We start from the raw sequence: 21364 nt of genomic DNA, 5'->3' as shown, positions 1-21364 counted from the left end.
ATTTATTTGAAGTTTAACATTTCTTTGGTTTCATTTCAGTTTATTTCCTTTTATTGAAATCAAGTTAATGTAATATTTTTGTTATAAAAGCACTGACACACAAGTTGCATTTTTATAAAAGTCCTTCTGTCCATCTTCTCAACTATCCCTGTGTGTCTAAATGTCTTACAAAGTTATCTGGGCTGATGCTCACCTCATGAAACTAGAGGTTACTTTGGGTGGCTGGGATTTGGGGAGACAGATACCTTCTTTGTATTTTTCAGTTAGCTGATTTCTTTGACACACACTCTCTCTCTCTTTATTTTTTTTCTTTTGAGATAGAGTCTCACTCTGTCACCCAGGCTGGAGTGCAGTGGCATAATCTCGGCTCACTACAACCTCCTCCTCACTGCAATTCTCCTGCCTCAGCCTCCCGAGTAGCTGGCATTATAGGCATCCGCCAACACGCCCGGCTAATTTTTGTATTTTTAATAGAGACGGGGTTTCACCATCTTGGCCAGGCTGGTCTTGAACTCCTGACCTCGTGATCCACCCGCCTGGGCCTCCCAAAGTGTTGGGATTACAGGCCTGAGCCACCACACCCAGCCTCTCTTTTTTAAGAAACGGGCTCTCCCTCTATCACCCAGGCTGGAGGGCAGTGGCACCATCATAGCTCACTGCAGCCTCAAACTCTTGGGTTCAAGCGATCCTCAGCCTTCCTAGTAATTGAGACTACAGGTACACACCACCATGCCCAGCTAATTTTTAAATTTTTTGCAGAGATGCATGTCTCACTTTGTCACCCAGGCTGGCCTTGAACTCCTGGCTTCCAGTGATCCTCCCTCCTCGGCCTCCCAAAGTGCTGTGATTACAGGCATGAGCCACCATTCCCAGCCTGATTTCTTTCTACCCGGCATGCATCATCTTTGTCATTTTATGCAAATACAGAATGATCTGTCTTAATCAAAAAACAAAACAAACTGAAAAAAAAAAAAAAAAAAAAAAAACACGCCAAGATGTTAACAGTGATTAGTATTGGATCCATGGGATATGAATGTGAATTCTCTTCACACTTTCTTGTATTTTCGAGGAAAAAGAATTCCAATGTTGGCCAGGCATGGTGGCTCATGCCTGTAATCCCAGCAACTCTGGAAGGCCAAGGCAGGCTGATCACTGAAGGCCAGGAGTTCAAGACCACCACCCTGGCCAACATAGTGAGATTCCATCTCAATAAAATAAAATTTAATTTAATTTTTTTAAATTTAAATGTTGCTAGAGAACATGTAGAGGTGATTTTGAAAGTTTAAGTAACTAATAAGGTGCTATGAGAAGATAGAAAACTAAAAAACCACCATGTGTATATGCAGAAAGAAGATTAGCTGTGGATAAAGGGTTGCAGGTGATTATTTTTTCCTTCTTTCTTATCCACTTTTTCATTTCTGGAAGATGAGCATTTATTACTTGTGTTTAAAAAAAAAAAGACATTTTGGTTTTGTTTTTTAATAAAAGGGTCTTCTCAAGAAGTGATGACTCCTGGCCCAAGACGAACCTGAGTGGTTAGACAGAGCACCAGGTAATGCCTGTGATAGGAACAGAAACCCCAGAGGGAGAAGATGAGCAGGTGGTTTCCACCTTCTCTCAGCCCCCAGCTGTCCAGTGACTCATTCTCTCAGTGCAAAGGTGGAACATGGGGTCAAGACTGCCCTAGATCAGACACAGCTCTCAGAATCTGCCCACACCATCACAATAAGAGAAGACTGCCCTGAGTCAGACACAGCCCTCAGAATCTGCCCACATCAATATGTGTATGCATCCAGGAGCACATTTGTTAAGTCAGAAACAAGATTAAGAAGAAAATGGCTCGATTCGTTATCAACAATATACGAGCACCATGAAACATACCAATCGAAAGCCTGGCATGCCCAAGCTATGCTGCCCAAGATTACAGCCTTTATGTGCTTTTGATGGTTTAAAAAAAAAAAAAAAAAAAAAGATGGGAGGGAAAAGCAAGGGTTGAGAGGGAGAGGTGGAAAGGAGAGGGGAAGAGAAGAAGAGGAGAGGAAGGAAGAGGAGGGCAGGGGAGAGGAGGGAAGGAGAGGGAAGGGGAAGGAAGGGGAGTGGAGGGGAGGGGAGTTAAGTTCCTGAAAGCAGATGAGGGAGTTATCCAAAGGGGTTACCTTCAAGCTTCACCAACATGCAGATACTCAGCATGCTTACACCTTAAGGTTTGGAACATTCCAACTGGAACAAAACTCACCAGTGGCTATGGCCCAGTAAACGTCTGATCCATTCAGTAACTCACCACATGCTATGGGAGAATAAACCTGGGAGCCGGGAACTTGAAGCAGAATTCGAAATGGAGCGACCCGTGCATTGGAATCCAACACTGCATCCAGTGCGCCAACCAGGCGACCTTCAAAAGAAAAGAGAAGAAAGTGCACCTGTGAGCACGGGGCTGGCCAGCTCCTCATGCGTGTGAGGCATGTGGTCGCTGTCTGGACTCCATGGTGGGGTGGCAGAGACAGTTTCACATCCAGTTCTTCAACTCACCTCACAAAGCCTGAGCTCCATGGAGCCAAGGGCTCTGTCTGCATCTGCAGCAGGACCTGCCCCTGACAGGCACGCAGTACTCATTTGCTCAATCAATGAAGAGGTGAACGAAGGGTGCTGAACCAGTCACCCAGCCTAGCTAAGGCGCTAAGTCCCAGTACATAAATAAGCAGGGGCTCTGGACTCAAGACTGCCTGATGCAAACCCTGGATCCACCGCTTTCAATCTGTGGGGCCTTAGGCAAATCACTTAACTTGTCTGTGCCCTGGATTCCTTGTTGGTGAAATAAAATAAGCACAGTCTACCTACTTCATAGGGTAATTGGGATAATTAAATGAGTTAAAGTATCCAATATTCAAAGTGCTTAAACTATTGCAAGCCCATAAAAAGTACTCTATGTCACCCATTATTATTATTTTATCATCATTATCCTCCTCTCCAATATGATAAAATAATCCCTGCCTGCTCCAGGGTACTGTGAGATGTAAATAAGAAAACCGGCCGGGAGGGGTGGCACATGCCTGTAATCCCAGCACTTTGAGAGGCCGAGGCAGATGATCGCTTCAGCCTAGGAGTTTGAGACCAAGCTGGGCAATACAGTGAGATCTCATCTCTACAGAAAATTAAAGAATTAGCTGGGCATGGTGGCGAGTGCCTGTGTTCCCAGCTACTCAGAAGGCTGAGGCGGGAGGATGGCTTCAGCTTACGAGTTTGAGGGTGCAGTAAGCAGTGATGATGCCACTGTGCCCTACCCTGGGAGACAGAGCAGGACCTCGTTTCAAAAAAAATAAAAGGCATCCTGATCCTTGATTGCCTGGGAATCTAGATGGCTAAGATGGCTAAGAAGATTAGGTCTTCAATTTACTTCACACATTACCCTTAACTAATAGGCCTTGAATAAGGGCCACAGCTGCCTGAGCAATTACTATGTCTATCTTTATACAGTTTAACAACCTCAAGTGTAAAGAAAAACTGAATCACTGGGGGCAAGTTACTTACCTAATACCCCGTCATATATTTAGTACAAACACGGTATCCTCCTATATAACCACAGTACAACTATCAAATTCAGAACATTAATATTGATATGGCCCTGCCATCTAATCATAAGACCCATTCAAATGTTGCCAAATGTCCCAATAATGTCCTTTTGCTACAATGGATCCAGTTAAGACTCATATTCAGTTGTCAAGTCTCTTTGGACTACGTGGGTCTGGAGAAGTCTTTCACTGACTTTCATGACCTTGACACTTCTGAAGCTTTATAGGCCAGTTTTTCTTGTAGCATGTCCCAAAGTCTGGGTTTGTCTGAGGCCTGGTCATGATTAGATTCAGGTTATATATTTTCGGCAAGAATCACAGAAGTGATGCTGTGTTCTTTACACCACATCCTATCAGGTGGCAGATGACCTCTACTTGTCCCATTCTCGGTAATGTTCGCTTTCATCACTTGACTCAAATAGGGGCTGCCAGGCTCCTGCACTATAAATTATTCCTTTTTACTTTGTAATTAACGAGCATTCTGTGGAGAAGTATTCTGAAGCCATGCAAATTTCCTGTTCCTCATCTAATATTTCATTATTCACTTACTTATATCAGTATGGCCTCATGTTTTTCTCCTTTTTTCAATGGGTTATAATCTATTACTATCATATATTTTGATGCTCTGATTGTCCCAGGTTTGGCCCAGTGGGAACCCCTTCAAGCAGGCTTTTGTGTCCTTCAGATGTGTCCCCATCATTCTTCATATTTTCTGGGACAACAAAATATTCCAACTTCATCTTGTACTTTTACTACTCTGGCCCTGGAATCAGCCACCATTTCTCCAAGAAACTCTGGTTTCTTTAGTGACTGATGGTATTTAAAAGCCAGTACGGGGAAGCCAGGTGTGCTCATTGCTAATGGGGTGCCTCCAGGTCCCCTGAGTGTACACAGCCATGAAATATACGTCTGTACATGTATATGTGTGTACAGCTGACCCTTGAACAACATGGGTTTGAACTGCATGGGTCCACTAATATGTGGAGTCTCTTCTGCCTCTGCCACCCTGAGACAGCAAGGCCAACCCCTCCTCCTCTTCAGACTACTCAACATGAAGATGATGATGAGGATGAAGACCTTTATGATGATCCCTTCCACTTAATGAATAGCAAATACATTTTTTCTTCATTATAATTTTCTTAACCTTTTCTCTACTTTATTGTAAGAACACAGTATATAATACACATAGCATACAAAAATGTGTTAACCAACTGTTTTATCAGTAAGGCTTCTAGTTAACAGTAAGTTATTAGTAGTTACATTTTTAGGGATCAAAAATTATATGTGAGGACTTTTGACTGCACAGGGGTTGGCAACCCTAGCCCCAGCACTGTTCCAAAGCCAACTGTATACATATTTACATACTTTTACATACATATTTACATACACACACATATATACGTATTTGTTGACACATTTACATCTATTTGCATTTTCATATGTATCTACATAGAGAAAAACGAGTTAACACCAACACCTCCAACTGCAATCCAGTACCACAGAGTTCTCATTTCTTTCCATATTTGTAACTCCTTTTCCAACACCAAGTAAACTGGCTTCCATTATTCTCAAAAAAAAAAATTTTAGCCAGGTGTGGTGGTACACGCCTGTAATCCTAGCTACTCAGGAGGCTGAGGCAGGAGAATCACTTGAACCCAGGTGGCAGAGGTTGCAGTGAGCCAAGAACACGCCACTGCACTTCAGCCTGGGCAAGAGAGCAAGACTCCATCTCAGGAAAAAAAAAGAGACAGAGGGTCACTCTGTCGCCCAGGCTGGAGTGCAGTGGCACAATTTCGGCTCACTGCAACCTCCGCCTCCCAGGTTCAAGCGATCCTCCTGCCTCAGCATCCCGAGTAGCTGAGATTACAGGCACCTGCCACCACACCTGGCTAATTTTTGTATTTTAGTACACTATGTTAGCCACACTGGTCTTGAACTCTTGACCTCAGGCAATTCACCTATGTGGCCTCCCAAAGTGCTGGGATTACAGGCGTGAGCCACCACTCCTGGCTGATTCTCAAAATACTTATCTGATCAGTCCTCCTGTTGCTACCAATATCCCCTCCCCAGCAGAGGCCCCCTTCACCCCATCCAGGCTATAACATGCCCCACCCCTACAATCTCCTTAATCTGCCCACTCAATAACCCTCAGAAAAGAAGGAAGAGCACTGGGCTTTTCTAGCAAATACTCCTTAGGCTGCTCAGAATTCCTGCCCCCTTCCTAGTTTGCTCCTAAGTTCCAGATGACAAAGGAGGCCGGAAACCTGTCTACTGGATAAAGGGGCTGCCACTTTAATACAGAATCTTAGCCATACCTCAGGGGAGCTCAGTGATTAGGTACATCAGGTTGGGGACAGGGTTAAAGCTGTAGTTGCAGGGGATTGATAAAACAACCTTTGCCTGTCAAGGACTGGGACAGCAGGTGGTGATAAGGAAGCTGATGAAGATTAGAAAGGGGCTAAAGACCCCCACTCATCCCACACCCCCACATGCTTGGCACTTTCAACTACATTAAGAGATCTGCTGTAGAACCCACATCTAGTTTGATAAAAAGAAAAACCAGAGGGACTTCGGACAACATCAAATGAAAGCAGCAGGGAGGGTTGTGCAGCCACAATACGGAAGTAGTGACTTTTTAACTGGAAAGAGTGGAAATTTTTCTCCACAAGACTCAGGTGCTTTTGCAAAGGTCAGGACATTTTATGTCAAGACCAACCCAGCCCCTTCAACTGGTGGGAAAGTGGACAGAGCAGCCGTCAGAAAGCCACAGGGGTGCTTCCAGTTTCAGCTCCAACATGTAAAGAGCTTGGAAGTTATCACTCCCATATATACGACAAGGACAAGGTGAAAAAATTGAAAAGCCACGATTTTTCTCAGACTAATCAGAGAACGAAGGGCATAGGTTAAACCACAACCTCGAAATGTAGAGAGAGATGGAAGAATCCAGAGACAGCCAAGATGGGCTTCCCTGGAGCAGTTTATAGCTTCTGCTGGAGCCATAAATTGTAGGAATATTTAAATGGTGATTTTTGGCAACTTGCTGGAGGCTGAGTGTGTAAGAAGAGTAAGTAAGAAACTCCTGAAAGCCACAGTCTCTAGGGTACCCCACAACTTGCATAGGTTTTAACACCAGGAACCCCACCGGGTTCTCACCATGAAGAGCTACAGAAGATCCTCTTTGGCCCTCTCAGGGCAAAGGGAAAAGTAATCATTGTTCAATATCCTCAGGCCGTTCTCCGTTAATAAAGGCCAACTCACCAGATAAGTATTTTCTAGAGCCTTTTCCACCCTCCCTGGCCCATGCAAAAAGGGCACTTCTCATTAACTAGAGAAAGTCTTCTCTAGTCAGTAAGAAAGCTAACTCCATCTAGCTTTCTTGTCTCATTAGGGGTGTTAAGGGTAGGAGGAACAGAAATCACTTGTGAAGGTCACACCCAGAGACACAGGCCCATGGAAGACTGAGATTAATGCTACGATTATAGAACTCTTCCCCTCCCCTATACCTGACCACCACACCAACAGGCTCCAGTATGACAGTAATGACAGCTGGAAGTACGGCAAGACTCAGACTCTATTTGAGAAAGAGTTCTTTTTTTGTTGTTTTAAATTTTTTTATGTTTTTAGTTTTTTGTAGAGACGGGGATCTCTCTATGTTGCTCAGGCTGGTCTCGAACTCCTAAGCTCAGACAATTCTCCCACCTTGACCTCTCACAGTGCTGAGATCACAGGCGTGAGCCACAGTGCTCAACCAAGGAGTTCTTAAAGAAGCCCAAAGACAAATGGAGAGACCATAACAAGGACACCTGAGGAATCTGAACGCTCTGTTACCTACAGCTACAGTGAAGATGAAACACAGCCCAAGTCTGAGCCAGAATAACACAAAACTCATACTTCAGGACTATTTTCTCAGCTCCTATTACCCAAAATATTATGTCTGGCTTTTGACAAAAAAAAAAAAAAAAAAAACTATAATGCACACTAAAACAAAGTCTGAAGAGGTAAAGTAAGCATCAGAATGAAACTTATATGACACAACCTTGGAATTAGCAGACAGAATTTAAAATAACTGCAATAAATAAGGGCTCTAATGAAGATGGTAAACAATATGCAAGAACAGATGGGTAAACAGAGAGATAGAAACTCTGAGGAAGAATTAATAAGAAATCCTAGATGTGAAAAGAAAATCAAGGAAAAATGAAGACTGCCTTTGATGGGCTCATCAGTAGCCTGGACACAGTCAAGGAAAAAAATCAGTGAGCTAGAAGATAAGTCAATAGAAACTTCCCAAACTGAAAAGCAAAGTGAGAGAGAAGGTAAAGGTACAAGATGTACATAACTGGAATAATAGGAGAAGAGACAGTAATCATTTGAAGTGATAATGGCCAGGGATTTTCCAAAATTAATGACAGACACCAAACCACAGATCCAAAAAGAACAGAGAACACTCAGCAAAATAAATGTCAAAAAAAAAATTGGTAAATCATATTCAAACTGCAGAAATGAAAGATGAAGAGAATATTCTAAAAGCAGCCATAGGGAGAAAAAACAGCTTGAGGAACAAAGATAAGAATTACTGCAGACTTCTCATTTAAAAAAGCATGCAAACAACAGAGTGGGGTGAAGTATTTCAAATGTTCAAAGGAAAAAAAAAACCTGGAATTCTATATCCAGTGAAATTATCCTTCAAAATTGAAGAAATAATGGCTTCCTTAAACAAAAACTGAGAAAATAATTTCCAGCAGACCTAATTAGCAAAAAATGTTAAATGAAATTATTCAGAGAGAAAGAAAATGACATAGGTCAGCAACCGAAATTTATATAAAGAAAGGAAATATGTCTGAGAATAAAGGTAAAATAAAATATTTCATTTTTCTTATTCTCCATAGATCAAAAAGATAATCATCTAAAGTAATAATAGTAAGAATGTACTGGGTGATTACAGCACCTAGATAAGTGACATGAATAATAGTAAAGTCATAAAAATGGCAGAGAAGGCTTGGAAATACTCTGTTATTTAAAAAAAAAAAAAATACACCTGCATTTAGACTGGGCCCAGTGGCACCAACCTGTAATCCCAGCACTTTGGGAATATCACTTGAGGCCAAGAATTTGAGACCAGCCTGGGCAACAAAGTGAAATCCCATCTCACTTTTTACATTTTTCACAAAAAATGTAAAAATTTGCCAGGTGTAACTGCATGCACCTGTAGTCCCAGCTACTTAAAAGGCTGAGGTGAGAAAATTGCATTAGCCCAAGAGTTCAAGGCTGCAGTGAACTGTGATTGATCACACTGCTGTACTCCAGCCTGGATGACACAGTGAGACCTTGTCTGAAAAAAATAAAGCCTGCATTCAATGTGAAACAGTATAGTATTGTTTGAAGGTTGGTATAGATTAATTTAGAATTTATATTGTAAACCTTAAGACAACTACTACAAATTTTTTTAAGGAAGTACAGTTGACATGCTAAAGACAGCAAATAGAATCATTTACTTAATTAAATCAATTAAAACCAGAGAAGGCAGAAAAAGAGAGGTTTTAAAAAAAGAAAGAACAAAGTGATGAATAAAAAAGAGATGGTGGCTCACACCTGTAATCCCAACACTTTGGGAGGCTGAAGCGGGAGGATTACCTGAGGTCAGGAGTTCAAGACCAGCTTGACCAACATGGTGAAACCCCATTTCTACTAAAAATACAAAATTAGCCAGGCATGGTGGCGGGGGCTACTCAGGAGGCTGAGGCAGGAGAATCGCTTGAAACCATGGGGTGGATGTTGCAGTGAGCTGAGATCACGCGATTGCTTTCCAGCCTGGGCATCTCAAAAAAAAAAAAAAAAAGAGAGAGACTTAGACTGCCAAACAATAGCGGGAGATTATAACACCACACTGTCAGTATTAGATCAGCAAGACAGAAAATTAACAAGGATATTCAGGACTTGAACTCAGGTCTGAACCAAGCAGACCTAGTAGACGTCTACAGAACTCTCTACCCCAAATCAACAGTGTATACATTCTTCTCAGTGCCACATGGCACTTATTCTAAAATTGACCACACAATTGGAAGTAAAACACTCCTCAGCAAATACAAAAGAACTAAAATCATAACAGTCTCTCAGGCCACAATGCAATCAAACTAGAACTCAGGATTAACAAACTCAATCAAAACCACACAATTTCATGGAAATTGAACAATCTGTTCCTGAAAGACGCCTGGGTAAATTACGAAATTACAGCAGAAATCAAGTTCTTTGAAACCAATGAGAACAAAAAGACAATGTACCAGAATCTCTGGGACACAGCTAAAGCAGTGTTAAGAGGGAAATTTATAGCACTTAATCCTCACATCAGAAAGCTAGAAAGATCTCAAATCAACACCCTAACATCACAATTAAAAGAGCTAGAGAAGCAAGGGAAAACTAATCCAAAAGCTAACAGAAGACAAGAAATAACTAAGATCAGAGAAGAACTGAAGGAGACAGAGACACGAAAAACCATCCAAAAAAAAAAATCTATGAATCCAGGAGATGGTTTTTTGAAAAAATTAACAAAATAGACTGCTAGCTAGACTAATAAGAGAGAGAAGAATCAAATAGACACAATAAAAAATGATAAAAGGGATATCACCACTGACCCCACAAAAATACAAACTGCCATCAGAGAATACTATAAATAGTTCTACACAAATAAACTAGAAAATCTAGAAGAAATGGATAAATTCCTGGACGCATACCACCTACCAAGACTAAACCAGGAAGAAGTTGAATCCCTGAATAAAGCAATAACAAGCTCTCAAATTGAGGCAGTAATTAATAGCCCACCAACCAAAAAAAGCCCAGGACCAGATGGACTCACAGCTGAATTCTATCAGAAATACAAAGAGGAGCTTGTACCATTCCTTCTGAAACTATTCCAAACAATTGAAAGGAGGGACTCCTCCCTAACTCATTTTACGAAACCAGCATCATCCTGATACCAAAACCGGGAAGAGACACAACAAAAGAAAGAAAACTTCAGACCAATATCCCTGATGAACATCAATGTGAAAATCCTCAATAACATACTGGCAAACCAAATCCAGCAGCATAGCAAAAAACATATCCATCATGATCAAGTCAGGTTCATCCCTGGGATCCAAGGCTGGTTCAACATATGCAAATCAATAAACATAATCTATCACATGAACAGAACCAAAGACAAAAACCACATGATTATCTCAATGGATGCAGAAAAGGCCTTTGATAAAATTCAACATTCCTTCATGTTAAAAACTCTCAATAATAAGGTATCGATGGAACATAACTCAAAATAATAAGAGCTATTTATGACAAACCCACAGCCAATATTGCACTGAATAGGCAAAAGCTGGAAGCATTTCCATTCAAAACCAGTATAAGACAAGGATGCCCTCTCTCACCACTCCTATTCAACATAGTATTGGAAGTTCTGGCCAGGGCAATCAGACAAGAGAAAGAAATAAAGGGTATTCAAACAGAAGAGAGGAAATCAAGTTGTCTCTGTTTACAGATGACATAATTTTATATTCAGAAAATCCCATCATCTCAGCCCAAAACCTTCTTGAACTGAGAGATAACATCAGCAAAGTCTCAGGACACAAAAATCAATGTGCAAAAATGACAAGCATTCCTATACACCAACAACAGACGAGCAGAGAGCCAAATCATGAATGAACTCCCACTCACTATCACTACAAAGAGAATAAAATACCTAGGAATACAGCTAACAAGGGATGTGAAAGATCTCTTCAAAGAGAACTACAAACCACTGCTCAAGGAAACAAGAGAGGACACAAACAAATGGAAAAACATTCCATCCTCATGGATAGGAAGAATCAATATTGTGAAAATGGCCATACTGCCCTAAGAAATTCATAGATTCAATGCTATTCCCATCAAACTACCATTGACATTCTTCAAAGAATTAGAAAAAACTATTTTAAATTTCATATGGAATCAAAGAAGACCCCATATAGCCAAGACAATCCTAAACAAAAAGAACAAAGCTGAAAATACTACTAAAAATTTATTTATTTTTAGTACACACTACCTCATTTCAAACTATACTACAAGGCTACAGTAACCAAAACAGCATGGTACTGGTACAAAAACAGGCATATAGACCAATGCAGCAGAACAGAGACCTCAGAAATAACACCACACATCTACAACCATCTGATCTTCAACAAACCTGACAAAAATAAGCAATCGGGAAAGGATCTCCTACTCAGTAAATGGTACTGGGAAAACTGGCTAGCCATATGCAGAAAACTGAAACTGGACCCCTTCCTTACACCTTATACAAAAATTAACTCAAGGTGGATTAAAGACTAAAATGTAAAACCCAAAACCATAAAAACCCTAGAAGAAAACCAAGGCAATACCATCCAGGACATAGGCATGGGCACAGACTTCATGACTAAAACACCAAAAGCAACTGCAACAAAAGCCAAAATTGACAGATGTGATCTAATTAAACTAAAGATCTTTTGCACAGCAAAAGAAATTAGTATCAGAGTGAAGAGGCAACCTACAGAATGGGAGAAAATTTTTGCAATCTACTCATCTGACAAAGATCTAATAATATCCAGAATTTACAAGGAACTTAAACATATTTACAAGAAAAAGCTAAATAACTCCATCAAAAAGTGGGTAAACGATATGAACAGATACTTCTCAGAAGAAGATATTTACGCAGCCAACAAACATATGAAAAAAAGCTCAACATCACTGATCATCAGAGAAATGCAAATCAAAACCACAATGAGATACAATCTTATGCCAGTCAGAATGGCAATTATTAAAAAGTCAGGAAACAATAGATGCTGGTGAGGCTGTGGAGAAATAGGAATGCTTTTACACTGTTGGTGGGAATGTAAATTACTTCAACCATTGTGGAAGACAGTATGGCAATTCCTCAAGGATCTAGAATCAGAAATACCATTTGACCCAGAAGTCCCATTACTGGGTATATACCAAAAGGAATATCAATCATTCTACTATAAAGATACATACACATGTATGTTTATTGCAGCACTATTTACAACAGCAAAGACATGGAAACAACCCAAATGCCCATCAATGATAGACTGGATAAAGATGTGGTACGTATACACTATGGAATACTATGCAGCCATAAAAAGGAATGACATCATGTCCTTTGCAGGGATAGATGAAGCTGGAAGCCATGATCCTCAGCAAACTAATGCAGGAACAGAAAACCAAACACCTCATGTTCTCACTCATAAGTGGGAGTTGAACAATGAGAACACACGGACACAGAAAGGGGAACAACACACACCAGAGCCTGTTGGGGGGTAGGGGATAAAGGGAAGGGATTTAGAGGATGGGTCAATAGGTACAGCAAATCACCATGGCACACATATACCTATGTAACAAACCTGCACATTCTGCACATGTATCCTGTTTTGTTGTTTTTTTTTTTAGAAGAGAAAGAGGAGGGGAGGGGAAGGGAGGGGAGGGGACGGGAGGGGACGGGAGGGGAAGGGAGGAGAGAGACAGAAAGAGAAAAAGAAAGATGTAATGAATAGAAAACAGTTACAAACATAGTAGATATTAATCCAACTACATCAATAATCCCTTCAAGGGCCGGGTGCAGTGGCTCATGCCTGTAATCCTAGTACTTTGGGAGGCTGAGGCAGGTGAATCACCTGAGGTCAGGAGTTCAAGACCAGCCTGGCCAACATGGTGAAACCCATCTCTACTAAGAATACAAAAATTAGCCAGGCGTGGTGGTGGGTGCCTGTAATCCCAGTTACTCAGGAGGCTGAGGCAGAATTGCTTGAACCTGGGAGGCAGACATAGCAGTGAGCTGAGATCATTCTGCTGCACTCCAGCTTAGGTGACAGAGCAAGATTCCATAAAAAGTAAAAAAAAAAAAAAAAAAAAATCCCTTCAAGTATGAATGGTCTAAGTACACCAACTAAACGAGATTTTCAGAGTGGATTAAAAACCAAAAAAAACAAAAAAACATGGCCCAACTGTATGTTGTCCACAAGAAACTCATTTAAGACTCACATAGGTTAAAAGTAAAGGAATGAAAAAAAGTAAAGGGATATGGAAAAAGATATACTATGTTAACATTAATCAAAAGAAAGCAGGAGTAGCTATATTAATTTTAGACAAATAGACTTCAAAACAGGAAATATTATCAGGAATAAAGAGGGGCATTACAGGCCAGGCACAATGGCTCACACCTGTAATCCCAGCACTTTGGGAGGCTAAGGTGGGAGGACTTGCTTGAGGCCAGGAGTTCCAGATCAGCCTGGGCAGCACAGTAAAAAAATAATAAAAATAAAAATAAAAACAAAAAAATACCACGCTGAGATAGTTTCACTGGCGAATACTACTAAACCTTAAGAAAGAAATGATAAGAAGTTTCCACAATCTATTCCAGAAAACAGAGCAGAGGGAACACTCAAATTCATTCTATTACAGTAAGGAGGCCAACATTCCTATAATATAGTAAAATCAAATAAAGATATTAAAATAAAGGAAACTACAGACTAATAGCTCTCACACAAAACTTTTCAACAAAATATGGGCAAATACAAACCAACAATGCATAAAATGAATGACACCATGATCAAATGGAACTTACTCCAGGTATGCAAGGATGGTTCAACATTGGAAATATCGATCAATATAATACATGACATCCACAGGCTAAAGAAGAAAAAACCATATGATCATATCAATTGATACACAAAAAATGTTGACAAAATCCACATCCATTCATGATTAAAAAAAAAAAAACTTGGAAAGGGGAAGGAGGAAACAAAAAAAACCTAAGGATCAAGAACTTCTTTTTTTTTTTTTTCTTTTTTTGAGATGGAGTCTTGCTCTGCCACCCAGGCTGGAGTGCAGTGGCACTATCTCGGCTCACTGCAAGCTCCGCCTCCTGGGTTCATGCCATTGTCCTGCTTCAGCCTCCCAAGCAGCTGGAATTACAGGCACCCGCCACCACGCCCAGCTAATTTTTTTGTATTTTTAGTAGAGACAGGGTTTCACTGTGTTAGCCAGGATGGTCTCGATCTCCTGACCTCGTTATCCACCCGCCTCGGCCTCCCAAAGTGCTGGGATTACAGGCGTAAGCCACTGCGCCTGGCCAGAACTTCTTTATTGATAAAGAACATCTACAGAAAAACTCCCCACAGTTAACATCATACTTAATGATGAGAAACTGGACATTTTCCCACTAAAATCAGGAACAAGACAAGAATATCTTCTTACATCACTCCTATTCAACATCATACTAAAAGTTCTAGTTAATGCAGTAAGATAAAAAGTGAAGATAAAAGATATATACATATTGACAGAGAGAGAGAGAGAAGAAACAAAACTTTGTTCACAGATGATATGCTTGTCTTTGTAAAAATATCTCAGAGAATCAGCAAGAAAATCTCAAGGAACTAATAAGCAAGTAGAACAAGGCTGCAGGATTCAAGGTTAACATGACAACATCTCTCCTACATACCAGCAATTGGAACAGCTGGAACTGGAACAACTGGAATTTGAAAACTAGAATTTGAAAAAAAAAAAATTACCATTGACAACAGTAAAGGGTATTTTTGTTAGGCATAAGCCTAACTAAATATGCATAGGCTTTATTTGTATCAAACTACAAAACTCTGATGAAAGAAATCAAAGAAGATCTAAATAGATAGATATTCCACGTTCAAGGTTTAGAAGATTTAATACTGTTAAGATGTAATTCCTCCCAATTTGATCTACAGATTCAACGCAATCCCAATAAAAATCCCACACACTACTTTGTAAATATTGACAACTGATTCTAAAGTTGACACAAAAATGTCAAGATATAGAGAAGCCAACACAATACTGGAGAAGAAGAACAAAGTTGGAGGACTCACACTGCAATTTCAAGACTTGCTACAAAGTTACAGTAATCAAGACAGTGTGGTGGTACTGGTAATAGATTAGATATGTCAGTCAATACTTACTAAATACTTATCGTTGACTAAAAAGCAAAGGTAGTTCAGTGGAGAAGGATAGTCTTTTCAACAAATGGTGCTAAATCACTAGACATCCATATGCAAAGAAATGAACCCAGACACAGACCTTACATCTTTCACAAAAAGTAATTCAAAATGGCTCATAAGCCTACATGTAAAACAGAAAACTATAAAACTTCTACAACATAGGCCAGGCGCAGTGGCTTATGCCTGTAATCCCAGCAGTTTGGAAGGCCGAGGCGGGCAGATCACCTGAGGTCAGGCATTCAAGACCTGCCTGACCAATATGATGAAACCGTCTCTAGTAAAAATACAAAAATTAGCCGGGCATGGTGGCATGCGCCTGTAATCCCAGCTATTCAGGAGGCTGAGTAGGAGGCTCAGGAGGAGAATTGCTTGAACCCAGGAGGCTGAGGTTGCAGTGAGCCGAGATCGCACCATTGCACTCCAGTCTGGGCAAAAGAGCAAAACTCTATCTCAAAAAAAAAAAAAAACCTTCTACAACATAGGAGAAGGCCTAGATGACTGAGCATGGTGATGACTCTGTAGAGATAACACCAGAAACATGATCCATGGGGAAAAATTGATGTTAGACTTTATTTTAAAACTTTTGCTCTGCAAAGGACACTTGAGTACCAAAAGACAAGCCACTGACTGAGAGAAAGTACTTGCAAAACACATCTGATAAAGGACTTATATCCAAAATATACAAAGAATTCTTAAAACTCAACAATAAGAAAACAAATGACCCAATTAAAAATAGGCAAAAAATCTGAATAGATATCTCACCACAGAAAATATACAGATGACAAATAACATATGAAATGTTTTGCAACCACCCTGGTCAAAATGGCAAAACCCTTTGTCTGCTAAAAATACAAAAATCAGCTTGGCATGGTGGCTCATGCCTGTAATCCCAGTTACTCGGGAGGCTGAAGCAGGAGAATCGCTTGAACCCGGGAGGCAGAGGTTGCAGTGAGCCGAGATCAGACCACTACACTCCAACCTGGACGACAGACCAGACTCTGTCTCAAATTTAAAAAACAAAAAATACATATATATATATATATATATATATATATATTAGTTGTCCAACATCTTTTGTCACTAGGAAATTGCAGATTAAAACAAGATACCATACCATTATATACTTAATAGAAGGGCTAAAATCCAAAAAACTGACGACACCAGTTGTGAGGATGTGTAGCAACAGGGACTCATTCATTGCTGATGGTAATACAAAATGCACAGCCACCTAGAAGATAATTTGATAGTTTTGTACAAAACTAAACACAGCCTTATCGTATGATCCCTGCAATCACATGCATAGGTATTTACCCAACTGATGTAAAAACATATGTCTACAGAAAAACCTGCATATGAATGTTTATGGCAGCTTTATTCATAATTATCTAAAACTGGATGCAACCAAGATGTCCTTCAATAAGTGAATGGATAACCAAACTGTGGTTAGATCCATTCAGTAGAGTATTATTCTGTGATTTAAAAAAAAAAAAAAATCGAATGGCCGGGCACGGTGGCTCACGCCTGTAATCCCAGCACTTTGGGGGGCTGAGGCGGGTGGATCACGAGGTCAGGAGATCGAGACCATCCTGGCTAACACAGTGAAACCCCGTCTCTACTAAAAATACAAAAAATCAGCCGAGTGAGGTGGCAGGCACCTGTAGTCCCAGCTACTCAGGAGGCTGAGGCAGGAGAATGGCGTGAACCCCAGGGGGTGGAGCCTGCAGTGAGTGATGGCGCCACTGCACTCCAGCCTGGGCAACTGCGAGACTCCGTCTCAAAAACAAAAAATCTATCAAGCCATGACTTTTCACAAACAGGAAACTTAAAAGCATATTGCTAAGGGAAAGAAGCCCTCCTAAGAAAGCTATATACTGTATGATTCCAATTATTCCAGAAAAAGGAAAAGGGAAAACTATAGCAAGGGTAGAAAGACAGGTGGTTTCTAGAGGGAAAAGGTTAAATTAGTCCAACATAGGGGAATTTTAGGGCAGTGAAAACTATTCTGTATAATATTGTGATTGTGGATACATGACACTGTGTGTTTGTCAAAACCCACAGAACTTCACAGGACAAAGAGTAAACCTTAATGTTTGCAAGTTTTAAAAATAAATCCTTTAGGAGGTCAGGGGACCCCGGATTTAATGCAGGATGTGACCCAGCAACCTGACTGTACTAAACATGTATGAAATAGCCTCAGTGCGAGGAGTGAGGGAATTAGGGGACAGCCCTAAGTAATTCTGGAAATAAGTGGAGTCTGTGGAAAGGACGGCAAAGAACCATACACAAGTACAGGACTCCATGGGCCACAGGTTAACAACTCTGAAACTACTACACATGCACAGATGGTCCCCGACTAACAATGGTTCCACTTAACGGTTTTTTGGCTTTACAATGGTATGAAAGCAATACACATTCGGTAGAAACCATCCTTTGAATTTTGAACTTTCACCTTTTCCCAGGCTAGTGGTGCAAGGCACAGCACTCTCTCGTGATGCTGGGCAGCAGCTGTGAGCTGCAGGTCCCAGTCAGCCACGTGATCACAAAGATAAACAACCGGTACTGTGCTCTACAGTGCACTGTATTCAATACATTACATGAGATATTCACACTTTGTTATAAAATATGCTTTGTGTTAGAAGACTTTGCTTAACTGTAGGCTAATGTAAGTGTTCTGAGAACGTTTAAGGTGGGTGAGGTTAAGCTATAATGTTTGGAGGGTCAGGTGTATTCGATGCATTTTTGACTATGATATTTTCAACCTAGGATGAGTTTATTGGGACGTAACCCCATCGTAAGCTAAGGAGCATCAGTATATCGTAAATGAACCATTAAGAAAAAGGATGGGCCGGGCGCGGTGGCTCACGCTTGTAGTCCCAGCACTTTGGGAGGCTGAGGCGGGCGGATCACAAGGTCAGGAGATCGAGACCACGGTGAAACCCCGTCTCTACTAAAAATACAAAAAAATTAGCCAGGCGTGGTGGCGGGCGCCTGTAGTCCCAGCTACTCGGAGAGGCTGAGGCGGGAGAATGGTGTGAACCTGGGAGGCGGAGCTTGCAGTGAGCCGAGATTGCGCCACTGCACTCCGGCCTGGGCGACAGAGCGAGACTCCGTCTCAAAAAAAAAAAAAAAAAAGAAAAGAAAAAGGATGGCAGAGCGTAAGAGCCAGGTTTCTCACTTCTGCAGTAGGAGCTTATAGACAGGGAAGAATGATCCAGATGGTAATGAACTGGAGTCAGAGACAGGTGTGAACTCAGGTTCAGCTTACCATAGATACAAAGGGTCACTGTGATGGTTAATTGTAGGTGTCAACTTGACTGGGCTAAGAGATACCCCAATCGCTGGTAAAGCATTATTTCTGGTGATATCTGTGAGGGTGTTTCCAAAAGAGATAAGCATTTGAATCAGTGGACTAAGTATGGAAGATCCAATCTCTCTGTGGGCGGGCACTATCCGATTGGCTGAGGGCCCAGACAGGAAAAAAAAAAAGGCAGAGGAAGATATATATCCTAAAGGTTCTGTCTCCCTGGAGAATCCTAATACAGTTGCATGAAGAAATATTTGTAAATATGCATATACACAAGAGTAAATTCGCACAGATGTATTTCCTTGCTCTGTCAGGAAAAAAATTCCTTGCCCTCTGAGAGGGCCTAGAAGCAATGAGCACATGCAGAGCGCAGATTTGGTTTCTACTACCATGCTCCAATGAAAGGAACCAGGGCTCCTTGGAGAAATGTCTGCTTCTGGAACTGGAGCAGGAAATATACAAGATGAGCCTGGAACCATTTACAGTGTCAAAAAGTAAGGAATGCTAACCACACACAACCCACAGTATGAAAGGTGGGGGAAGTAACTTTACATTGAAGAAACTGACAAATACTACTTCAGCCAGGTGATTGAGGACAGCATCAATAAAGGTAAGTCATGTTGACAGAAGGTACCCTTGAGCCAGGCATGGTAGCAGGTGCCTGTAGTCCCAGCTACTCAGGAGGCTGAGGTGGGAGGATCACCTGAGCCAAGAGTTTGAGGTTGCAGTGAGCTATGATCACCACTGCATTCGAGCCTGGGCGAGAGAGCAAGGCTCTGTCTCAAAAAATAAGAGAAAGAAAAAGAGGGGAGGCGGGGAGGAAGGGAAGGGGAGGGGAGAATGTACCCTTGATATGAACTGATGAGAATGGCACTTTATCCCTGTGGCCTTCCTCTCCCAAAGCCAATCACCCTAATCTATCATAAGAAAAACATCAGATACACTTTGGGAGGCTGAGGCAGATGGATCACGAGGTCAGGAGATCGAGACCATCCTGGCTAACATGGTGAAACCCCGTCTCTACTAAAAATACAAAAAATTAGCCGGGAGTGGTGGCGGGCGCCTGTAGTCCCAGCTACTCAGGAGGCTGAGGCAGGAGAATGGCGTGAACCCCAGGGCGGAGCCTGCAGTGAGCCGAGATCGTGCCACTGCACTCCAACCGGGCAACAGCGAGACTCCTTCTCAAAAAAAAAAAAAAGAAAAACATCAGATAAATCACAACTGAGGGACATTCTATAAAATACAGGAACAGCATTTTCTCAAAACTGCGAAGGTCATCCAAAACAGGGAAAGTCTGAGAAACTGTCCAGCCACAGTGACAACTAAATGTAATATGTTGTCCTGAATGGAATCCTGGAACACAAGTCTAGGGAAATCTGAATAAGACATGGACTCTGGTTAATAATAATTGTATTCATTTGTTACTGCTGCCATAACAAGCTACCACAACCATAATAGCTTAAAACAAAACAAATGTATGAGTCTGATACAGAATGCGCTGAGCTAGGATCAAGGTGGTGACAGGTGCGAGTCTCCGTCTGCTTGCCCTTTCCAGCTTCTGAGACCAACAACTTTACTTGGCTCAGGGCCGCTTGCTCCATCTCCAAGACCAGCAACATCAGGCCAAGTTCTTCCCACACTACCAACTCTCTGGTCCTCTCTTCAGATCCCCTCGTCCAGTTATAAGAACCCTTGTGATCACATTGGCACCCCACCCCCTGCCCACCATTACTCCAGGATAATCTCCCTATTTTAAGGTCAGCTGATTAGCCACCTTAATTCCATCTACTACCTTAATGTTCCTTTGTCACGGGGACCTAACATTCACAGGATGGAGCCTTTATCCAGCCTACCACAATAATGTAACAATATAGTTCATTAATTGTAACAAATATGCCATACCAATACAAGTTGTCAGTAGCACGAGAAACCAAAACCAGGTATGGGGTATACCAGAACCCTCTGTACTATCCTCACAATTTTTCTGTAAATCTAAAACTGTTCTGAAAAATAAAGTTTATTTTTTTAAAAAGTGTCAAGGAAAATCAAGCCAATCAGTGTCCACCTGCAGAGAAGTGGGGCAGAGTGACCCCCACATCTGTGCAAATGCAAACTGCCCCCATAGGAACCCAAGTGTTTGCCTGTCTCCTGGGGTGGGGGAGAGGCATGAAACCAGGGGGTAAACTAGAGCACTCAGGGTGGAACCACCCACGGTACAAAGGACCAGCACCACAGGAGATGCAAAGCTGGGAGGCAGGGCAGTGAGAGTCCCTGGCACAACTCTGCAGACAAGGGGAAGATACGGGTGAGAAAAGAAAACTCAGGAAGAAAGAACTACCCATAAGTTTTTGTTGAATGGGCAAACAAAAAACGGTTAACATGGCAAAGAATGCCTTCAACATTATCAGAAAATTGGATAACATGTCTGCAAATTTCAAACGGGTCAAAGACAAAAA

General features: G+C 41.4%; 1 protein-coding gene across 4 annotated transcripts in view; it reads right to left on the bottom strand.

Annotated features, from left to right (window-relative positions):
- Positions 1-21364, bottom strand: part of TBC1D8 (TBC1 domain family member 8) — a 144046-nt gene that overhangs the window by 80765 nt on the left and 41917 nt on the right. For 2 of the 4 annotated variants that reach the window (XM_030827854.1, XM_030827852.1), the window contains exon 2: positions 2237-2392. In XM_030827854.1, the coding sequence (XP_030683714.1) occupies positions 2237-2392 (156 nt within the window). The remainder of the gene's footprint in view (positions 1-2236; positions 2393-21364) is intronic. The other 2 variants (XM_030827855.1, XM_030827853.1) reach the window with 1 other exon arrangement.

The sequence above is a fragment of the Nomascus leucogenys genome, chromosome 14 (assembly GCF_006542625.1).
Source record: "Nomascus leucogenys isolate Asia chromosome 14, Asia_NLE_v1, whole genome shotgun sequence".
Taxonomy (NCBI): domain Eukaryota; kingdom Metazoa; phylum Chordata; class Mammalia; order Primates; family Hylobatidae; genus Nomascus; species Nomascus leucogenys.
The sequence above is the reverse complement of the archived record's forward strand: the minus strand, read 5'-3'. Positions and strand labels throughout refer to the sequence as shown.